Raw genomic sequence first — 19,644 nt, forward strand, 5'->3', positions numbered from 1 at the left:
TTTTTTTTCAAATGTTATCTTAATTTTCACAGTAACTTTAAGAAATTGGAAAAAGTAAAACTAATCTTGAGTTTTTTAAGCCAGCATATTCCAAAGGGGAACATTGCAGAGGATACCGAGAGTTCAATTTGATTGCATATAGCTACGTCCTGTACACAACCCTTCAAAAACTCTGAAAATGCATTTCATCTTTTATTTATTCGACGAAATTTCATCGCCATGCTCTTGACTTTCCAACTCGGTCAGCAATATCAGAATATTTCATCTGCCCCTTAACCTAGTTTTCACGGAATGGAATGCCAACTGATGGTGCTAATCAAATTGTGTTCTCTTCTCTGTGCATTTTGCAGGTCCTGTACATGCACATTGCTGGCGTGGAGAAGCTCCCCCTCAGCACGACCGGATCGCCGCTGCTGATTCGGTGCAAAACATTCCTCTCGATCACGTTCGTCATTCCGAAGGAACGTGAGTGCCATGACGTGTACACGACGCTGATGAAGCTGTACCAGCCGGTCAACATCAAGAATCTCTACTGCTTCCAGTACACGACGGCAACGAAGGATTTGCCCAAGTCGGCTGGCTGGGATTACTTTAAGCTGGAGAATGAGTTCCGGCGGATGCGCGCCCCGAACGACCAGTGGGCACCGTGTGTGCTGAACCAGAACTACGAGCTGTGCGACACGTATCCGCAGCAGTTGTACGTGCCGGTGGAGGCTAGCACCGCAATGCTGCTGGGGAGTTCCCGCTTCCGGTCCAAGGGGCGCCTGCCGGTGTTGACCTACTTGCACTCAAACCGGGCGTCCATTTGCCGGTGCAGCCAGCCCCTGTCTGGATTTAGCGCCCGCTGTCTTGAGGACGAACAAATGCTCGAGGCCATTCGGCGAACCAATTCCAACTGTGGATTTATGTACGTCGTCGACACCAGGCCAAGGGTGAGTTGTTGTCGTGTCCACTTGTATAGTTTTAAAATTCCACCCACCCCCCTCTTCCCATCTCCCCATGTCGACCATTTCCTGCAGCACATGTTTTGTAGATTGGCATCAGCAGCATGCAATCCTGGCAGGGGTCCCCAAACAACCTATAATCGCTTCATTTCCCCCCTTTCAGATTAACGCGATGGCCAACCGGGCCGCCGGCAAGGGCTACGAGAACGAGGCAAACTACGAGAACATCAAGTTTCAGTTTCTTGGCATCGAAAACATCCACACGATGCGGACCAGCCTGCAGAAGGTGATTGAGTGTAAGTGTGTGGTGACGGCGGTTTCCAACCAACTCATTCTCTGATGGCACTTTTGTCCGTTGTTGTTGTTTCTTTCCGTGTAGGCTGCGAGCAAAAATCACCCACGATGAATAGCTTCCTGGGCGCGCTTGAGTCTTCCGGCTGGCTCAAGCACATTCGGTCGATACTGGATACCTCCAGGTAAGGCATTGGCATTAGCATTAGAGTGTGAGTGTGTGTGTGTGTGTTTGTGTATAAGTTGATTGAATTTGATGGAATATGACGGCTTGGAAAAGGGGGGTTGTCGGATGCATAAATTTTAATTAACTTTTGAACTTCAAGATAATGCGCATTAGAAGCAATTTGCTTGCTTCCGGAGTTTTACTAATAGGCAAATTTTTTGTCATTGCACGCAAAGATTTAGGATAAGTAAGGCTACCAACTGTACGGATTTTTCCATACCATACCCGACCCTCTTCGCGAATTTTTAACAGGCCGGAATTTTTGTAGGGAATTTCACGCATAATATAGATTTGTATGGAATTTTAACAATTTTTGAACATTGAATTGCTTTTTTGATTTGATCAAAGCTTTTGTTAATTAGACATTTTAATTTAACTGTGAGTTTGATTTAAAAAGGGAGGGTTTCAGGGGTTTTCTCAATTCAAACTTGATTTTTTTTTTTTTCGTATCTCGGGTGAGTTTTCAAAAAGCCGTAAGAGACACCGTGACCTCTGACACTAATTTTCGTTTTTCTCCAAAATTAAACAAAATTTTATTTATTTTTAGTTTGGGGCACTTGAAGAACGTGTAGATGAACAATCTCAAGCATTTTTCATATTGAGTTTTCGTAAGAAGGTCAAATACCGATTACCGATGCAAAAAGGACTTTGTTTACCAATGGCTCTTACGGCTTTTTGAAAACTAATCCGAGATATGTTAATAGGACCTTTTAAAAAACACTCTAGAATTGTTCTTTTAGACATTCCTTACTAAATATATTTATCCATTAAAAGATCCAACGGCTTTCTAAAACTTGTGAAAACCTTTGAACATTTGAACTAACAAATCTAGTGTTTTTTTAAAGGTCCTATAAACGGTTGAGTTTCACATGTTATAGGACCTTTTCAATAAAAAAAAAACTCTGGAAAAGTGTTCGTGAAAACACTGAGAACGATATCATTCATAAAGGCAAACTTGACATTTCGTAAACTTTTAAACGTTTAAAAAAAATGAAGACCATAATGATTTGATTCAAATCACGGTTTTTTTTATGAATACTTTTAAACCTGAGTAACTTTTATTTTTATATTTCATCTGGAAAATATTATGCATCGGTGGTCCGCTCGTTATTTTTTGTTCAGCACAGTTAACGAGCAGCATTCGGTGACTGGGCTACGTTCTCAGCCCAGGTACCGAACAACTACTGTACTACTGTACCATGGTGTGTACGGATTTTGCCGCATGCCATGTGTGTGTGTGATTTTTTTTTCCTAAGGAATCGAGCCAATAACGATTTTTCTAAATTTGGGATGTTCCTTGTCACCCTAATGTTCAATCTTGTAGGGTTTTCGTCCTTCAAAATAATGAAAACAATATAAATATATTGACCGGGTAATAATAACCCGAAACCCGACGATTCCTTACTGAAGCGTGTACTTGGTTTTGACAGTGCATGAAAAGAGGCGCGTGTTTATGTTTACGCTGTGGACGGTTGAGAGTGAACGTTTGGCGCGGAAGTGTGAGTGTGATTGAATTAGGTTTTACACCGTGACGTCATTTGACAGCTCGTGTGCACTGTTTACATAGTCTTCGTCGATTGTCGACGAATCTCCCCGAACAAAATCGAGGACCGCATCGAACTGTGCTAAGTCCATGTAAACAGTGCACTCCTTTCTAACCTCCAAATCGAGTCGGTGTAAAACCCACGGGGATGCTTCGGCTGTCATCTGCATACAATGTCACTGAAGCCTAAAAAGTACCAAAGTTTTGGTGTCTAGTGTCAAAATTATGGGGAGTAACATGACGAAAAGGGCGCGAAATCGAAAGGACGAATTTTTTTTCTTTATTTTTGTTTCGTTAGTTAAAATGAAATTAAATGTGTACCATTATCCGGGGCAAATCGAGACACATGGGGTGAATTGAGAAGAGATTTTAGCAATGTTTTTGCACAATATTTGAATATTTTTTATTTGTTTCAGTAGGAATAGACACAAAACAACAAAATTAGTTTCTAAATTTGAACTTTTATGTCTAAAAACAGCTATTCTGGCTTTCTTGTCGAAAATGCTTGATTGTAAAGCCCCACAACGTGAGCCCCACAACGTCCTTAACAATGGGCTATGCCCTGTTCGTGGACTCGCTCTTAAGGTTTCCCAACAACATGGGTGAGCTTACATATTGGTTTAACCGCCTCAAATTGTAGATTTAAATTAACATTATGATGATCTGTAAGTTTATTGGCCAAATAAGAATTTGCGGAAGACATTTCAGAGGATTTGAAAAAGACACCTGCTGGGAAGCTTTTCCTGAGACCTGATGCTAAACATATATTGTTGTTGGCGGCATTTATGGTTTATTTTAATGAAAAGAATCATTCTGAGCAGCTACAGGATTATTTTCCAAAAAATAAATAAGACTTATTATATTTTGATTTGTGACCCTCTGAAATGTTATTCCCGAAACAGCGCCACCAAACATTTGGTGGCGGCTTCAGCAAGCTACGTTAGTATCACGGGCCTGGTAAAACCTAATTGTGCTGGAGCCGGTTGGCGGAATCCGGAGCAGGACACGACGGAAGCGGACATGAGGTCAGTGGGTGGTTGGGAGGTTAATGATCGGCAGCGATGGTGCTGCGTCCGGAACGTCGTGTCTCAAGGAGCCCCGGTTGCGACTCTACAAATCTCTTATAGTAAGACCGGTGCACTTTTTCAAATGTATATATAATATTAAACTTCTCAAAAAAAAGGGATTCCCAAAGAATTAAAAGCAAAATATTGCATATTTTTAGTTCTGTTTACATATGATTTTAAAATATTCGTCTTTCGTTGAGCTGTCGTTCATTCCAATTTGAGCAAAATCTAATGACATTTTCTACAAAAGTATACTTAAAATTTTGGTTGAAAAATGTTTGTAATTTATAAAACATGGTTAAAGATCAGTTTACGTGGATAACTTTTTTTTCCTCTCGATTGATTTTCCAACAATAAAATTCAAACGCAACTTCTCTCTCTTTCCATTTCCAGCTTCATCGCCAACGCCGTGGACAAGGGCATCTCCGTCGTCGTTCACTGCTCGGATGGGTGGGATCGAACCGCTCAAGTTTGCTCTCTGGCCGCCCTGATGCTGGATCCGTACTACCGCACCATCAAAGGATTTCAGGTAGCGTACTTAATCGATGAAACTGAAATTTTAAACGATCCTAAGATTGTTCGTGTGTTTTTCAGGCTCTCATCGAGAAGGACTGGCTCGCCTTTGGGCACAAGTTTAGCGACCGCTGCGGCCACATCCAGAACGACCCGAAGGAGGTCTCGCCGGTGTTTACCCAGCTGCTGGACTGCACCTGGCAGCTGATGCAGCAGCGGAACGATGCGTTCGAGTTCAACGAGCGGTTCCTGCTGATTCTGCACGATCACGTGATGTCGTGTCAGTTTGGTACGTTCGTTGGCAATTGCGAGAAGGACCGGTTGGATCTGCGGCTGGCGGAGAAGACGTTTTCGCTGTGGGGCTTCATGTCGAACCACTTGAACGAGTACATTAACCCGCTGTATCGGCCGGAAATGGACGAAACCATCCGGCCGAATTTGGCGCCGCAGTGCATCAAGTTTTGGCGCGGAATGTACAGCCGGTTCGAGAGTGGAATTCATCCGCGGGAACCGCTGGACGATTTGTTGATTGCCAGTAAGGACCACTCGACGTCGCTGGATGACCACGTGCAGCTTCTTACGAGGGTGAGTGGTTTTGGTGGGGATGTGAGCCGATATTTGACTTGCATGCAAGATTTGATTGTGAGCAATGCTTACTTTTGAGAAACCATGCGTCTCCATGGCATGCTGTGAGTGAAATCGTTTAAATGGAGACGCATGGCTGTTCATGAAAGCATGTTTTAACGACTTTTCAAACCCACAGCGCATCAACAGCTTCAAGAACATGATCTCCAAGTCGGCGAAACGGCTCCAGGGGAACAAGTACGTGGACAACCGTGGCATCGAGGTGAACGACAACCGGTACAACTATGACAAGAGACTGAGCGAGCTTTCCTGCGCGGACGACGATCACCCGCTGAAGACTTCCAACTTTTCCTTTTCCAACCTTGCTGTAAGAATGTTAATTTTTGAGTCAATTTCATCAAGCTTAAACGTATTCCCTCCCGCAGACCACCGAGTACAACGAGAACAACGTGGACGTGGCCGCGGTAACGGACGAGATCAACTCGGTTGCGATCGACTGGAAGCCGCTGCGCAGCGTGCCCAACTGCCCGTCCTGCTCGATCCCGTTCGATCAGATCACCAAGAAGGTAGGTAGTGTTGCGTGCTCGTGCCCAAGCCAAAAAGCCCCGCCGCGCAATGCACATTAATGGCTAACGTACGTGTGTGTGTTTCCCCACTAAAGCAGAACCACTGTTGGAAGTGCGGCGATGTGTTTTGCAGCCGATGCATCGACAAAACCGCCGCCCTGCCCGGCCACGAAAGTGGTAACCCGGTGCCCGTCTGCCGGAACTGTTTCCGCGAGGTGCAGCAAGTTAGTCCGTAAGCAGTGATCAGGGTTTGAATGTAGCATTTCCTTCCTTCCTTATTTTATTGTGTACCTCCCCAATGTGAATTCCTTTCGGTTGGCTCACCGGGACCGGCATGGCTAGGTTTAAGTTGTTACGAACTGTTTTACACTTACACAAAAATATTTACACATCACGATTGAGTTCTCCCCCCAAATAGCTTTAATTTTTAGAAATATCAGCCAAGAAGAATTTTGTTAAATAGATTAGCAAATAGGAAAGACATCCAGTTGAAGTCTGTTTTACACATAGCTTATGTTATTATGTTTGTGAATGTGATACTACTTTGAATTTCAGCTTTTTGCTAAAAACAGGAAAAAGAAACATAAACAAATGCGCATGTGTGTTGGCGCTTTCGTATTGTGGATAAACCCAAGTCATATGACGCAAAAAAAAAACGAAATGAATGTATAAATTAGTCATCTCTAAAAGGCGCCCCCGCTGGCCAAAATATGCTATGCCGAGCACGCAAAAAAAAGTGACACCGTTTCTCTATACTTATTCCTCAGCACACCTTTTAAATGAAAACATTAAGAAATCATGCACAACGGCACGGCACACGCGGTGTCGGTAGCATATTTTGGAGTGGTAGCCTTAGGAATCAAAAGTTATAAACTTTGTGGAAAAATATGTAAAATTTGTTGCTGATACTGAAAAATGTTTTAAACTGAAATCATGAAAAATCAATGTATTGAAAATAAAAGAAAGTATTATATCTGGAACATTACATCTTTTACTTAACCGTTGGAAGAATTGCCACTACTATGTATATATAAAGTTTTTCTTCTTATTTTCGGCCTTCTCTCCAGCACGCAACATCCGAGCGACGCTTCCACGGCTTTTTGCTGGTGTTAAAACTACCTCGGTTGATACGTTTCATGTACGACTTGCAACACTCTGCTTTTCTCTTGCTAAGTTTGCCGCCCTTTTTTAATCTTAACTATTTTTGATATAATTTCCACCTTGCCTGTTTTGCTCAAAACTCGATAAATTTTGTGCTAATTATGTATTCAACATAACGTTTACTCCTCAATTTTTAATCAAATATGGCTGTTTTGAGATCTTTGAAAATTTTGGTACCACAGATCGAAAATTGTAAAAAAAATAACTGAAAAAATATGTGTATGGATTTTAAAATATTTTCGATTTGTTGGCAGTTGTCGAATCGTTATCATGTATCGATTTTTTTTTGTAATTAATCTTGAAATTTAAAGCAAAGATTTTTTTTAAATTCAGAAAAAATAGATATTCGACATAATATTTACTACAACAACATCCAAAATAATAACAAAAATTTCAAAAAAAAAAATCCTCTCATTTGATCCACTCTGAAACTGTCAACTTTTCCTGTCCTTCTGGAGAAACGAAACGGCCTACCTCCCTACCAAAAATAACAGAATGGAAAATTAATACCTTTCAATACCAGTGCAGTGCTTCAGTGTTTTGAACGGCGAATTTACTAAACTCCTGAATGTTCGACATAAAATTCCATTCAATAAGCTTTTTTTGGAATTGCAAAAAATGTTGTAAGCAACTCGTTGCAAAACTTGATTTTTTCAGCACTCATCGTATTTATCCAACTCAGTAAACCTCGTTGCATAAATGTACGACTCGTGCTAAAAAAATCTATGTTTTATATTATGAAACTTTCATGGTTTATTGCCTGAAAAATTTTAGGTAATTTTGCATGTGAGCGATTCTCCCCGAATGGATATTATTTGTACTTTTCGATTAGGCTAAAACTTCATAGAGGCCTTCCCCGTGACCAAAGAAGCCATTTTGTGTCATTGGTTCACCCACACAATTCTCCATACAATTTTTGCAGCTGTCCATATGAAAATGGTATGAAAGGCAAAGTTGTAGGTATTGATGAGGGGTATTCCTAAAGAAAGTTAAATGAAAAAAAAGCCGATGTTCAAATTATTTATTTTTTACAAAAACACATTTTCTTAGGTACTTATTTTTTCAAATTTTATATTTCTTTTAACGGTGCACATCAACCAGAGCTTTTGCACCCAGACTTTTGTTACAGACATTTCAGTATCTTCAAAACTACGGGTTCTATCGAAATATTTTTTTATTCATCCCCTTAAGTACTGTAAGTAAAAAAAAAGTAAATCTTTCCCAGTTCCTGAAGGGAACACCCTTGAAGAGTATCGGGGCCGGCATTTACAAAGCGGATTCAGTGACAATTTCATTCTCAACTTAATGTTAACATGTTAAGGTTTATGTTAACATTCCATAGGTCGCCTCCCTAAGGTGCCTTGATAAGGTCCAGTTTGTGACGATACACTACCTTCCCTTTACTAAGCAATCGAATCCAGAAGAGAAACGATCACCAGTTGTGTTGGTCCGGGCCGGGATTTGAACCCCGATCTGCCGCTTACTAGGTGGGAGCGTTACCACTAGGCTACGTGGCTCCCTAAAGTACTGTCCACAAAGTAATTTTCAACAAAGTTTGACTTTTTTTGCAATCACATTGTTGCCGGATTGGTTCCGTAAGTTTGTAAGTTCAATTTTGGAATATGAAGACTACAACTTCCTTCGTTGCTGTGCACCCTTAAATGTTTAAGGGGACCTTTTGAAATATTAGTCAAGTTCTTGTGAGACTTTGAAAACTTCGATGGTCCTATTTGTTTTTTTTCTATCCGCTGTATCTCAGCAACCAGAGGTGGTCCAATCTTCAATGTTTCTTTGACGAAATTTTAGGAAATTTTTTGAACCTAACGAAAAAAAAATCTTTTCAGAAATGGGGTCGATTTTTAAATAAAAAAGACTGAAATTTGTTAGATTAAATCAAACTTTAAGTGGCCATATCTTGAAATCAGCGCAATTTATTAAAATTTGTTTCCTGAACTTTTCGGTTAAAAAATCGATTCTACAACCAAAAGTGTAGTCATTATTTTTTTTTTGATTGAGTTTCTTTTTTTACAAAAACACATTTTTTCTAAATATCACCAGAATTATTGTTCATTTCTATTGAAAAAACTTGTAAAATCAATTGCAAAAAAATAAAATAAAAAAGATTAAATAACCCTCAAATTTTGAATTTTGGAGCCACAGATCGGAAAAAGAAGTTAATTTTTTGCATTTTTTTAAAAATTGCATACCTGTAATAATGAAAAATGCGTTTTATGAAATTGTTTGCTTTAGAGCAATTCCATCTCAAATCAGGATTTTTTTTGGTTCTTTTGTACCCGACCCTCTCCGATTTCAATGAAACTTTGTAGACATGTTATTCTAGGCTTATATAAGCCATTTTTGTGTATATGGAGCCAATTGTACTCGAAAATGACATTTGAGAAGGGCGTAAGTTATTTAGATATTTTTGTATTCTGTAATATAAAAATGACTGTATCTCGAAGGCGTTGCATCGTACCAAAAAGTGGTCAAAGACAAACTTGTAGGAAATTGGACGGGCTTTTTGAAAAAAATACACTGAAAGAAAAATACACGCCCATTCTATGAAATTTTTAAATTTTTATGTTTAAAAATTAAATTATAAGGTGAAGTCACGATTTTTTTTCGTTCACAATTTTTGAAGAAATAGCCTAAATGTTACAAAAAGACTCACGAAAAATGCAGGATGGTATGTCTCTCCTAAAAAAACAAAAATCATTTACTAAAACTGTTTTATTGAAAAGTTCAAAAATTTTCTAGAATCGATAGTGGAAATCGATTCTCCTTACAATTTTACATAAAAGTCTCCATATTGACCATTGTTCTAAGTCCAATCCTTGCGAAGATACAGCGGTTTTAAAAATAAAAATGTTGAAAAAATAGCTCGTTTTAATATTTATGTAAGATGATTTACCATCCAGATTTCTACCACACTGAAAAAAATATTCTGTTTTCAGTTATGAGCAATGTAATTAAGCTTATATCTGTAAGCCAGTGCATCCAATTGAAAAGCTGTCAAAGGCAAATTTATGAGAAATTGGACGTGCTTTTCGGTAAAAATACTTTCGAGACTGAAAAATCAAGTCTGTCATGTAGAAAATGCCAAACACCACCAAAAAAGCTATTTTTTCAACATTTTTATTTTTAAAACCGCTGTATCTTCGCAAGGATTGGACTTAGAACAATGGTCAATATGGAGACTTTAATGTAAAATTATCTGGAGAATCGATTCCCACTATCGGTTTTTGAAAATTTTGACCACTTTTCAAAGAAAACAGTTTTAGTAAATGATTTTTGTATTTTTTTTAGGATACCATCCTGCATTTTTCGTGAGTCTTTTTGTAACATTTTAGGCTATTTCTTCAAAAATTTTGAACGACAAAAAAAACTCGACTTCACCTTAAAATTTAATTTTTAAACATAAAAATTGAAAAATCCCATAGAAGCAGATCCGGTCCCATAGAGGCAGAGGTCCACGGCGCCCTTGGCAAAGTATCAATTTGGCGCCCCTCCCAAATTTACAAGCATTTTGATAAATTGATGGTAATTTCCAATGATTTCTTCAATGAGTTTAGATTTTATAATTGCAATTGGAGACCTAAATATTATGGTTTAAATCAGAAATACAGTTTTTTATGTTTAATTTTTCAAATTACAAATTGTGATCTAGTTTTAAGCTTTCTCTTTTTCTATCCCCTTTCCCTTGCAATTTTAGTAAGTTTTTTTCTTATCTTTTTCTTACTTTCGGTAACCCCTTAACAACAAGCAATAATTGTTCCAAAATGGATTATGATGTAACACACAGCTGAAAGGAACTCCAAAACTCTGTTACTTATTCCAAAAGAACTTATTGTGTATTGCTAATTCACCAATAAAACCGAATTGAATTGAATTGAATTTTTCAAATTAGTATGAGATAGGTTGAATTGAAAACTTATTGTAGGAATTAAGTTGGCTGAATATTTTCTCAGTTTTCATAAAAGCGATAATGATAGTAGGTATTTCTTTTTTTCATTTATTTTTCAGAGAAATGCACAGAATTAAATGCTCAATCATGATACATTTTGCTATAACTTGTTAGCTAATTTTAAATTTTTAAGCCTGCATAATTTGATTCAATCTAGTATTAATTTGATTGTATTTGTACATTTCGTTAATGACAACGAAAAAAGAAAAAAATCCTTCTTCAAAATTGAAAAAAAAAATATAATTCGATGCCCGTGTGCTCTCTTGTTCAATCTAGGAATCCCAGCAAGCTTAGTTCAAAAGAGCATACCGGCATCGAAGAATAATTTTTCAACAACAGAAGAAAATTTCGTCAAAATCAATTTAAGCCTTTGCCAATATTTTTTTAAGTTTATGTCCCTCGACTCTGACCAAAAACATAAAAAAGTTAAAAAAATGAAATTACAGGCCACGGTTTCAACAGTTGAATGAAAAAAGTGTTTTAATTTTTTTCTTAGTTATGTTTTGCATTGATTTTTTTTATCAGTATTTTTTTTGATTATTATTAATTCGTAAAATTAAATTTTATATTCTATAAAATTAGTTTTTGCGCAAAACTATACAAATGTTTTCAAACCTTGATAAAATATTATTTTTTTGTTTTTAACTGAAAAAATAAATAAATTGTTTTTCATTACCAAAGCTTTTTAGATAATTAAAAAACTAAATAACACCGGATAAGCTAAAACTGAAAAAGGGATGTGCTCTGGAAAGGTTGATTATAAAAGGGGAAATCGAGCTGAAAATATTTCAAACGCCATTTTTTTTCTCGAGGATGTAAAAATTTCAAAAGAAAGATATATGTTTTAATGTTAAAATAATTCCTATTTCAAAGAAGCTCAAAATATGACCATAATTTTTTCACAATTTGGCTGATTGTTATTCCGGAAAATAACATATAGTTGGACATTTTTTTAGTCTGGAAGGTATGACTTGAACTTCATTATACAACGGTTCGAACTTTAACGTGTATTTATTTTGAGAAGCTCTTCTAGAACTCCTTTAACTTTCTGCCACTTGAGTGACCCTTCTTTGATGAAAAAATAAATTCAGCATTAAGTATGAATTTTCAAAAACACTTCAGTAAAAATATTCATACAATTGACTTTGGCACCCCTAAATATTTTTTTTAATATTTTAAACAAAATTATCTAGTTATTTGTAATTCTATTTTATTATTCGGCGCCCTTTCTGTTTCAAATATCTAATGAGGATGTTATAGCTGACATGAAAATGTTGTACAATCATCGATTTCGGCGCCCCTAAGGTCTGGCGCCCTTGGCGGTTTCCAACCGGGCCAACCCCTAGGTACGGCGCTGCATAGAAGTGACGATGCAACGCTTTTGAGATACAGTCATTTTTATATTACAGAATACAAAAATATCTAAATAACTTACGCCCTTCTCAAATGTCATTTTCGAGTACAATTGGCTCCATATACACAAAAATGGCCTAGGAAAACATGTCTAAAAAGATTCATTGAAATCGGAGAGGGTCGGGTACAAAAGTACCAGAAAAATTCCTGATTTGAGATGGAATTGCTCTTTAATTCAAAAAATAAACAAATAGAAATTAATAAATTTGCTTATAGTGGCCCTTTTACATGTTTTACTTAAATTTTGTAGATATTTTTCCCTATCAAATTGTTTGTTACTGTAAAAATGTATTTAACATAAAATAGTTTTCAAAAACGTGCCGAAAAAACTATCAAAACCGTGAAAATTCAATGATGTATACGAACAGAAGTCGATTTTCTAAAACGTAATTCATTTGCGAACTACATGTTATCCATATGTTGTTTTAGAGTTGCTATTTTCGATTGAAGATTGAATCTCTCGATACATAAAAAGTGGAACTTGATGTGCAAATAGCTTTTAATCATTTAAATCCAACCAAGCAAATCATTATTCATGAATTATTCATGAATTTTCCTACTAATTTGCAATATAACAACAGATTTGTAGTTAGTCTTGGAACTTTGAAAACACCTGCAACACACTAACTCCCGTCGCATGTGACATTAAATTGATTTTCCAAACAGCCAAACGGTTTCCCCCGTTCGCGAGAAAATGCGCTCTTCCACAAAGACGTAGGTTACAAAATGCGTCAGACACACTGCTTTGGTTATTTCGGTAAACACGGCTCGTGATGCAGGTTGGCTTAGTTATTTGCGCTGCCGTTTATTAATCTGCACTGTGAAAATTAGCTTCTGCTCAAACCTGCGTTCGATGCACACTAAACCGGTTCGAACTGGAATCGCAAATCGCAGCCTGTTGTGAAAATTGCCTCCAACAGAAGTAAACCGTCAGTTATCGACTTAAGTAGGTAGTTGACCATACTTGGTTGAATTAGGGATTCAAAACTACAAATTTAAGCTCAAGGGCACTGTGGCACGGAAATGAATAAGAAAACATCAAGTGAACCAAAATTTGTGCTAACCACATGCAAATTGAACGTAGGTGTGAAGCTAGTTTGTTGAACCTAATTGAAATAATTTGAAAGATATACAATATGTTTTGTTGCTTGTTTTCAACATTCAATTCGAATTTGAATTGTGTGATTTGATTCTAGTTTCCTAGTTTATTATTTATGAGCTCATGGTAACAAAATATATATTCTAGTGAAACACTAAACTACTGACATCGATACAGTTTCCCAGATAATATGTTTCACAACGTTATGTGAATAGAACCTTTTTTCAATACGAATTCTATGCTAACAAACCCAGTTAAATCTAAACCTTTAGCAATTAATCTTGAACGTATAATTAAATTATGCAATTATAACCTACTCTTCTTCACTCTATAAACATAAAACAAGAAGTGCAAATTGTGTCCACGTTCCCCACCCAAATGCTGCGGGACAACAAAGAAGACACACCTTTATAAAGACATGTTTAAACCTTCATCACCTTGAGGCCAAATTCCGGAACGCAATTCAATTTTGCACGAAATCAGGGTTAACATTGTTGTTTTGCCAGAGCTTTCGAGAAAAAAATCGAAAATTTCTTCGACAAATATTTCGCACTTCCTCGCTTGGGCTCCATCATTATCTGCAACACATCACATCACATCAGTGCAAGGCACCGCCATCAACATCAACATCCTCAACAGGGAAATATTTTGATCCAATTTTATTGGCTCAAACAATCAACCACGAAAACGCTCCCACGTGCTAATCGGGCGCTAAAAAATCCGGCGAATCCGAATTGGGCTGATCGAGCTGTAGCATAGCTTTGTTGTTGTATCAAATTTGAGAATTTTTTTTCTAGAAATCGACAAGAATTCTAAATACATAATATAAAAATAAGCCAAAACGATGTCGGCAAATGGATTAAAAGTTGTTTTAAAGCTGATTCCTTTTGAAAGTTTTTTTTTTAATTTTGAGGATTTTTTAGGACTATTCATACTACTAGCTACACATACTACTAACTAGAGGGTGACGAGCGGGAATTCCCGGGAAAAAAATCACGTCGAATTTTTGGACCTCTCGATTCCCGGGAAATTTGGTTGAGACTCCCGAGAATTTCTAAACTTACAAGTATTAAGGCAAAATTATAAAAACTCATCAGAACATTATTTGAGAAAATTCAAAATTGTTTGGAAAATTGGATGTTCAATGTTCGATGTTCAAGTTCGAATAAAACCAATGCTTCTCTAATCTTCCTATTCAGAAACTGTAAATTTTAACTTGTAAAAAATTCCAATAACTATAATAGAGAGAAGCCAAAAAAAAAATGAGGATACAAAATTTACCTTAAAGCATACTAAGTAGTTGCACCACAGAAATGAAATCTAAAGTTTTTTAATAATATTTTTATTTATTATTTATAAGAGGGAAAAGCTTTTTCAACATAAGTTCAATTTCCAAATCCTCTCTCGGAATCCTCACATTTTTTTTAAATCAAAGTACCTAAGTTAATTTCGCTGTATCAAGGTAATTTCTTTAAGTCATTATGTGTTTTACTTCAACCTCACTTTTAAATTTATCTTGGAAAAAAAAACTCTGGCAGTGACAATCTTTGTAAAGTTAAGGTACGCCAATTGTGAACATTCGGGTTTTCCTGATAACTGTAAATATTTCTTCAATGTATGATTACAGTTGATCTAAAAAAGGATAAAACAAAACTAAATTGTTGTTTTGAGTCGTTATTTCGCATATTGTAAAAATCTCGATACTGGGAAATTATATATAAGCTATGTTTTTACTGTACAAAAATCTAATAAGAAGTTCATGCAACAAGTTTGTTCAACATTTGAAAAATCACTCAGTGCGAATTCAGATTAGTAATCATTTTAAACTACTACAGTAAACTTTATAGTTTATATTTCCTCAAAAAAATAGCTAACCATGTTCTTAAATAATTCAATAATTTAAATAAAATGTCGCATTTCAAAATATTTATCAAATGTGTTCCCTAGAATTCGCTTCCCTTCACTTTTAGACAGTGATTCAAGCGGATTGCATATTGCCATATTGGATTTTGTTGATGACTTTCTAGTCCAGGTTGCATAGAAATTTATAATTGGAAATAAAACCATTTCCACTAGAAACTATTTTCCCAACACAGTAAAAAGTTGTGTAAATTTGGAAGGTGTAAACAAGGGTTTGCAACAAGGTCTCAGACTGGCAACTAATTATTAATTGCTTTGGTTTTATGCTGGTAATTCGATAATAAGATTTAGTAATTAATGGTAATTGGAGTAATTAAAAGTAATTGATAGTAATTAATGGGTAATTCATGTGAATATTGCGATATCAAATTAATTCATTGTTTTGAAAATTGAATCGAAAAATCAGGGGGCAAAAACATTTTTTTTCTATAAAACTGGAAAATTTCAATGGAAACAGAAATCTAATCAACTCAAAACAATCTAAAATATCTTTTTCTGCATATTTATCTTGTTTGGGCTCGTTCAAAAATATTTTGAACTTTTATAAAATTACAATGTTTACAACCGCAAAATCTTTTTTTTTTCTCACAAAAATAAAATGTTCGTCAACACTTAGAAATTTTGAAAACTTATGATTGCAAAACAACTGAACAAGTGTATAATGCATTTTAAAACACTTTTTTCAGTCACAGCGTCGAGGGACATAACATTAATATTTGCAGCGGCCTTATCTATTATAACACTAATTTAAAACAAATTTGGTAAATGTAGGCTGATTTTGAATGGGAAAATAACCTTTCCAAATGTTTTCTCAAATATTAGCAAAAGGCTAAAAAAATATTTCAGTATAATTTACTTCAAATTTGTTCCAATATCGGTACAAAATAATTTTTTTCAGTAAACTTAATATTTAAAAGAATAAATATTTTTGTAGTTTTACTCACAAGTGTCTCACTTTTATAAAATAATATCATTACATTTTCATGGTGTCCTACTTGGACACATGTCTGTATAACTATCTCAGTCTGAGGGAGCGTTCTTTTATCACATAACGCAAAAAAGTGGATTTTTGGACCCCCTCCCCCACCTCGTAACAAAATGTCCATACAAATTAAAAAAAAAAGTATGGAGCGTAACGCGGCCTTCAACCCCCCCCCCCCTCCCTCCTCTCCAACTGCGTTAAGTAATAAAAGAACGTCTCTTTATAAAATATATTCGGGAACAAAAGACAATTGAAGATAATAATTTGTTTTGATTTTCGAAAATCAACTTTTCTTATGTAGATAAAATCATCGAAGAGCTTGGTCTTATAGCCCAGTCGGGGCAAATTTTGATTGGTCCTAAAAGAGTTTTGAAATGTCTTATTTTTCTTACCGTAAAGTTATTAGTTTCCAAAACATGCATTATTTGCAGAAATTATTATTTTCTGTCTGATTAAATCGTTCATCTCTACCAGACTAAGCCCAAACTTTACGCTTACAAGATTTAAACAGTTGTATCCTGATTGTGGAAATCCCCGCACGCAAATGTTGCAGAATCTGATTAAATACGATAATACAATATTAGATTAACGTCATCTTTGACACTGTAATTTTGAAAAAGGTTTCTATATGTTTTATTTATTCGACTGTTTGAAATAACTTTGCGCACGAAATTGTTTTACCCGTTATTTTTAGTAAATGGTTCAATTTTCAGTGCATCTTTATCAAAGTCAACGGACTGGCGGTGGCATGTTCTGGTCGATTGAAACCGATGACTTTCTGGGAAAATGTGGTCCTAAGTTTGGACTCATTAACACTGTAAAATCATGTCTTGAACTGGCACAGGCTCGATAACGAACCCGTTAATGGTTAATCCTGCTACCACTACAACAACAACTTCTACTACTACTAATACCGGAAATAAGCCAACTACATCTGGTAGCTTCAAGTGTACGACGACCGGATATTTCAGAGATCCAGTGGACTGCAACAAGTTTCTGCTCGAACCTATGAGTCCGAAGGCTTGAATGGCGAGGGCACCCAAACCTCTTTATACTCCAAGGAACCTTCCACCCAAGGGTTCGAACTGGCGACCTTTGGATTGCGAGTCCAACCGCCGCCAGCGATTCCACCGGAGCAGGCTTGGTTTGGTGTGTTGTTTGTCTTTATAGCAGGGAGACGAGTCCCACACCTGGAATGACTTAACGGCCTAACAACAACCAAGGCCGGGACCGACGTTTTACTTCCTCATCTGATAGATGGTTGGAGCAGATGGGAATCGAACCCATGATCATCCCGTCTTTTCTTACAAAAACCACCCTTTTTTTACAATCTTCTGAACATTAGCCGTTTTTTAGCATAACTTTTGAAGTACTTTTCTATCTTTCATAATATTAACTAGGGTCTTACGGGACCCCAAGACGGATCGAATGAGACCAAAACGGTCCAAATCGGTTCAGCCGGTCCGGAGATAATCGAGTGATTTTTTTTTTTGGTGCACGGACTCACATCCAGAAAGACGAAAAGACATTTGTTCAGAATTTGATTCGAAAGTCGATAAATATACGTGAAGAATTTAGTAGTTCCTTTTTTGAGTGATTTTATAGCCATTCCTCAGTAAGATAAAAAAAAGGTTCTCCAATCGGGCTCAAAATTTCTGTGGAGATTCTTAGACCCATATTTTTTTTTGTTTGGCCATTAGGGTAACCAACGCTGTGTGATTCAATGATCCAAAAATTGTTATTTTCGTAAATTTTCGCAAAAATCATCATTCGTAAATTTTCACAAAAACCATTTTTATATTATTTTTTTTGAAAGCTGTTGATGAAAAATTGCGTGCTTATTTCCTTTTTAAATTTTTATTTATGACATTAGGAATTCAGAAGCGAGTCATTCAAATTCGTAAATTTATATTGCAGTTTTAAAAATATTATTTATGCATTTTTTTAAATTGAGGGAAACAATGGAATGGAAAATTCAGTTGTGCTGAACATTTCGATAGCTACTCCCTACGTGTGATTGATCATTCTGCGATCACAATACTACTCGTTCGTTCACAAATATTTAAAATTATCATCAAAAATCGGACCATATAAAAAGAAAGAAACAGGTCGTTCAATGCGTAGTGCGTTGAAACCTAACAAGCAAGTAATACAAGTTTAAGGAATCGAAAGAAATAATCCGTGAAAGTAATAAAGTGCAATTTCAGAACAATGATTTCTCGAGCTACAATATATGTAAGAACATCTTATGCTGTAACCCAGGAGAACCGGTTGGTGACAAAAGTTTTTTATCTACTCCACAGTTTTTCCTGTGCATATTCGTGCAGCAACATTCGTGCTCGCCCGTGCCAACCAACACCAAAATCCGACACGATGTCCGGCGGAGTTCCGTCGCGGATGATGCCACCACTTCGACGACCCCAACCAGTTCCTCGTCCTCCTCTTCAAGCAGGTCAACCAGTGTGAGCTCTGACAGTACTTCGCCTTCAGCTCGATCGGAACCAACCACCCCACTGCTGGTTACCGGATCCGACCTGATTCACGGACCACCTTCCACCACCGAGTTCATCAAGCTGGCGGAGATCTTCGAAGATTCCGTTGAGTCGAACGGCAAGGTTAAGGCCAAGCGAGACGTTCCGGTTCGAGGCGTGGACGAGCACGAGAGCGGCGATACGCTGTCCTTCAAGCCGGAACACAACGAAAATGAGGATGACCTGGCGGTCGCAGAAACCCATCTGTTCCGGCCGCTTTTCAAATACAAGTCGGTCAACTCCGAGCGCAGACACATCCGGCAGCCAACGGTCACAAGTACCACAACTAAGTAGAATTTAGATGATATATATTATTTATTTTTAGATGTAGTTTTTAAAATGTCGAAAAATGTAAAAATCAAAAATATTTCTGGGATACTCCCTGTGCAATAATTGCGCAATTCCTCTTAATTCTTTAGAAAAAGAGGGAGTTCAACCATCTTACGAAAACTGTTGAAATAAAATAATATTAAAATAAGAAATAATTTTAAAGCAAAATGTGTTCATTCTGCGTGACTGCAAAAATTGCAACATCTTGAAGAAAACCAAACAAACAAGTTAATTGATCCAAGAATGCCTTGATTATGAAATTTGAAAGGCATACTAAACTAAAAATGGGCTAAAATTTCCGACCTTCTTATCTACATCATAAATTTGTAATTAAACCTGAACCATATTCTAATTTTATATTGCCACCTCAGCGTGATTCACCAGGTCGGAAAATACAGCTACCATTGTTCTTGGCCATTATTCACCAATGTAAACAAGAACTTGAACGCAATTACACGATCGCTAACCCTCTCGAAGGAGCCGCCAGGTGACCAACCCGTGGTGCTAAT

At 36.8% G+C, this 19,644-nt stretch overlaps 2 protein-coding genes across 3 annotated transcripts in view; both read left to right on the forward strand.

Moving 5' to 3' along the window:
• Positions 1 to 6,715, forward strand: part of LOC120421921 (myotubularin-related protein 8) — a 45,291-nt gene extending 38,576 nt beyond the window's left edge. The window contains exons 3-10 of one of the 2 annotated variants that reach the window (XM_039585222.2): positions 351 to 932; positions 1,108 to 1,240; positions 1,324 to 1,420; positions 4,465 to 4,600; positions 4,666 to 5,169; positions 5,348 to 5,536; positions 5,595 to 5,735; positions 5,834 to 6,715. In XM_039585222.2, the coding sequence (XP_039441156.1) occupies positions 351 to 932; positions 1,108 to 1,240; positions 1,324 to 1,420; positions 4,465 to 4,600; positions 4,666 to 5,169; positions 5,348 to 5,536; positions 5,595 to 5,735; positions 5,834 to 5,971 (1,920 nt within the window). In that variant the 3' untranslated portion in view covers positions 5,972 to 6,715. Of the gene's footprint in view, positions 1 to 350; positions 933 to 1,107; positions 1,241 to 1,323; positions 1,421 to 4,464; positions 4,601 to 4,665; positions 5,170 to 5,347; positions 5,537 to 5,594; positions 5,736 to 5,830 lie in introns of both variants that reach the window. The other variant, XM_039585221.2, reaches the window with a different exon arrangement.
• Positions 6,716 to 18,356: 11,641 nt separating this feature from the next.
• Positions 18,357 to 19,290, forward strand: LOC120421890 (uncharacterized). Its single transcript, XM_039585183.2, has 2 exons — positions 18,357 to 18,509; positions 18,578 to 19,290. The coding sequence occupies exons 1-2, from the start codon at positions 18,486 to 18,488 to the stop codon at positions 19,097 to 19,099; spliced, it is 546 nt and encodes a 181-aa protein (XP_039441117.1). The 5' UTR covers positions 18,357 to 18,485; the 3' UTR covers positions 19,100 to 19,290.
• Positions 19,291 to 19,644: the final 354 nt, after the last annotated feature.

Source organism: Culex pipiens, chromosome 3 (assembly GCF_016801865.2).
Source record: "Culex pipiens pallens isolate TS chromosome 3, TS_CPP_V2, whole genome shotgun sequence".
In the NCBI taxonomy this organism is placed as follows: domain Eukaryota; kingdom Metazoa; phylum Arthropoda; class Insecta; order Diptera; family Culicidae; genus Culex; species Culex pipiens.

Excerpts from the sequence above, each read along its gene's own strand:
- LOC120421890 (XM_039585183.2), top strand. The coding sequence starts at position 18,486 with ATGATTTCTCGAGCTACAATATAT. Across the intron at positions 18,510-18,577 it reads TTTCTCGAGCTACAATATAT|TTTTTCCTGTGCATATTCGT; the intron begins GTAAGAACATCT and ends TCTACTCCACAG.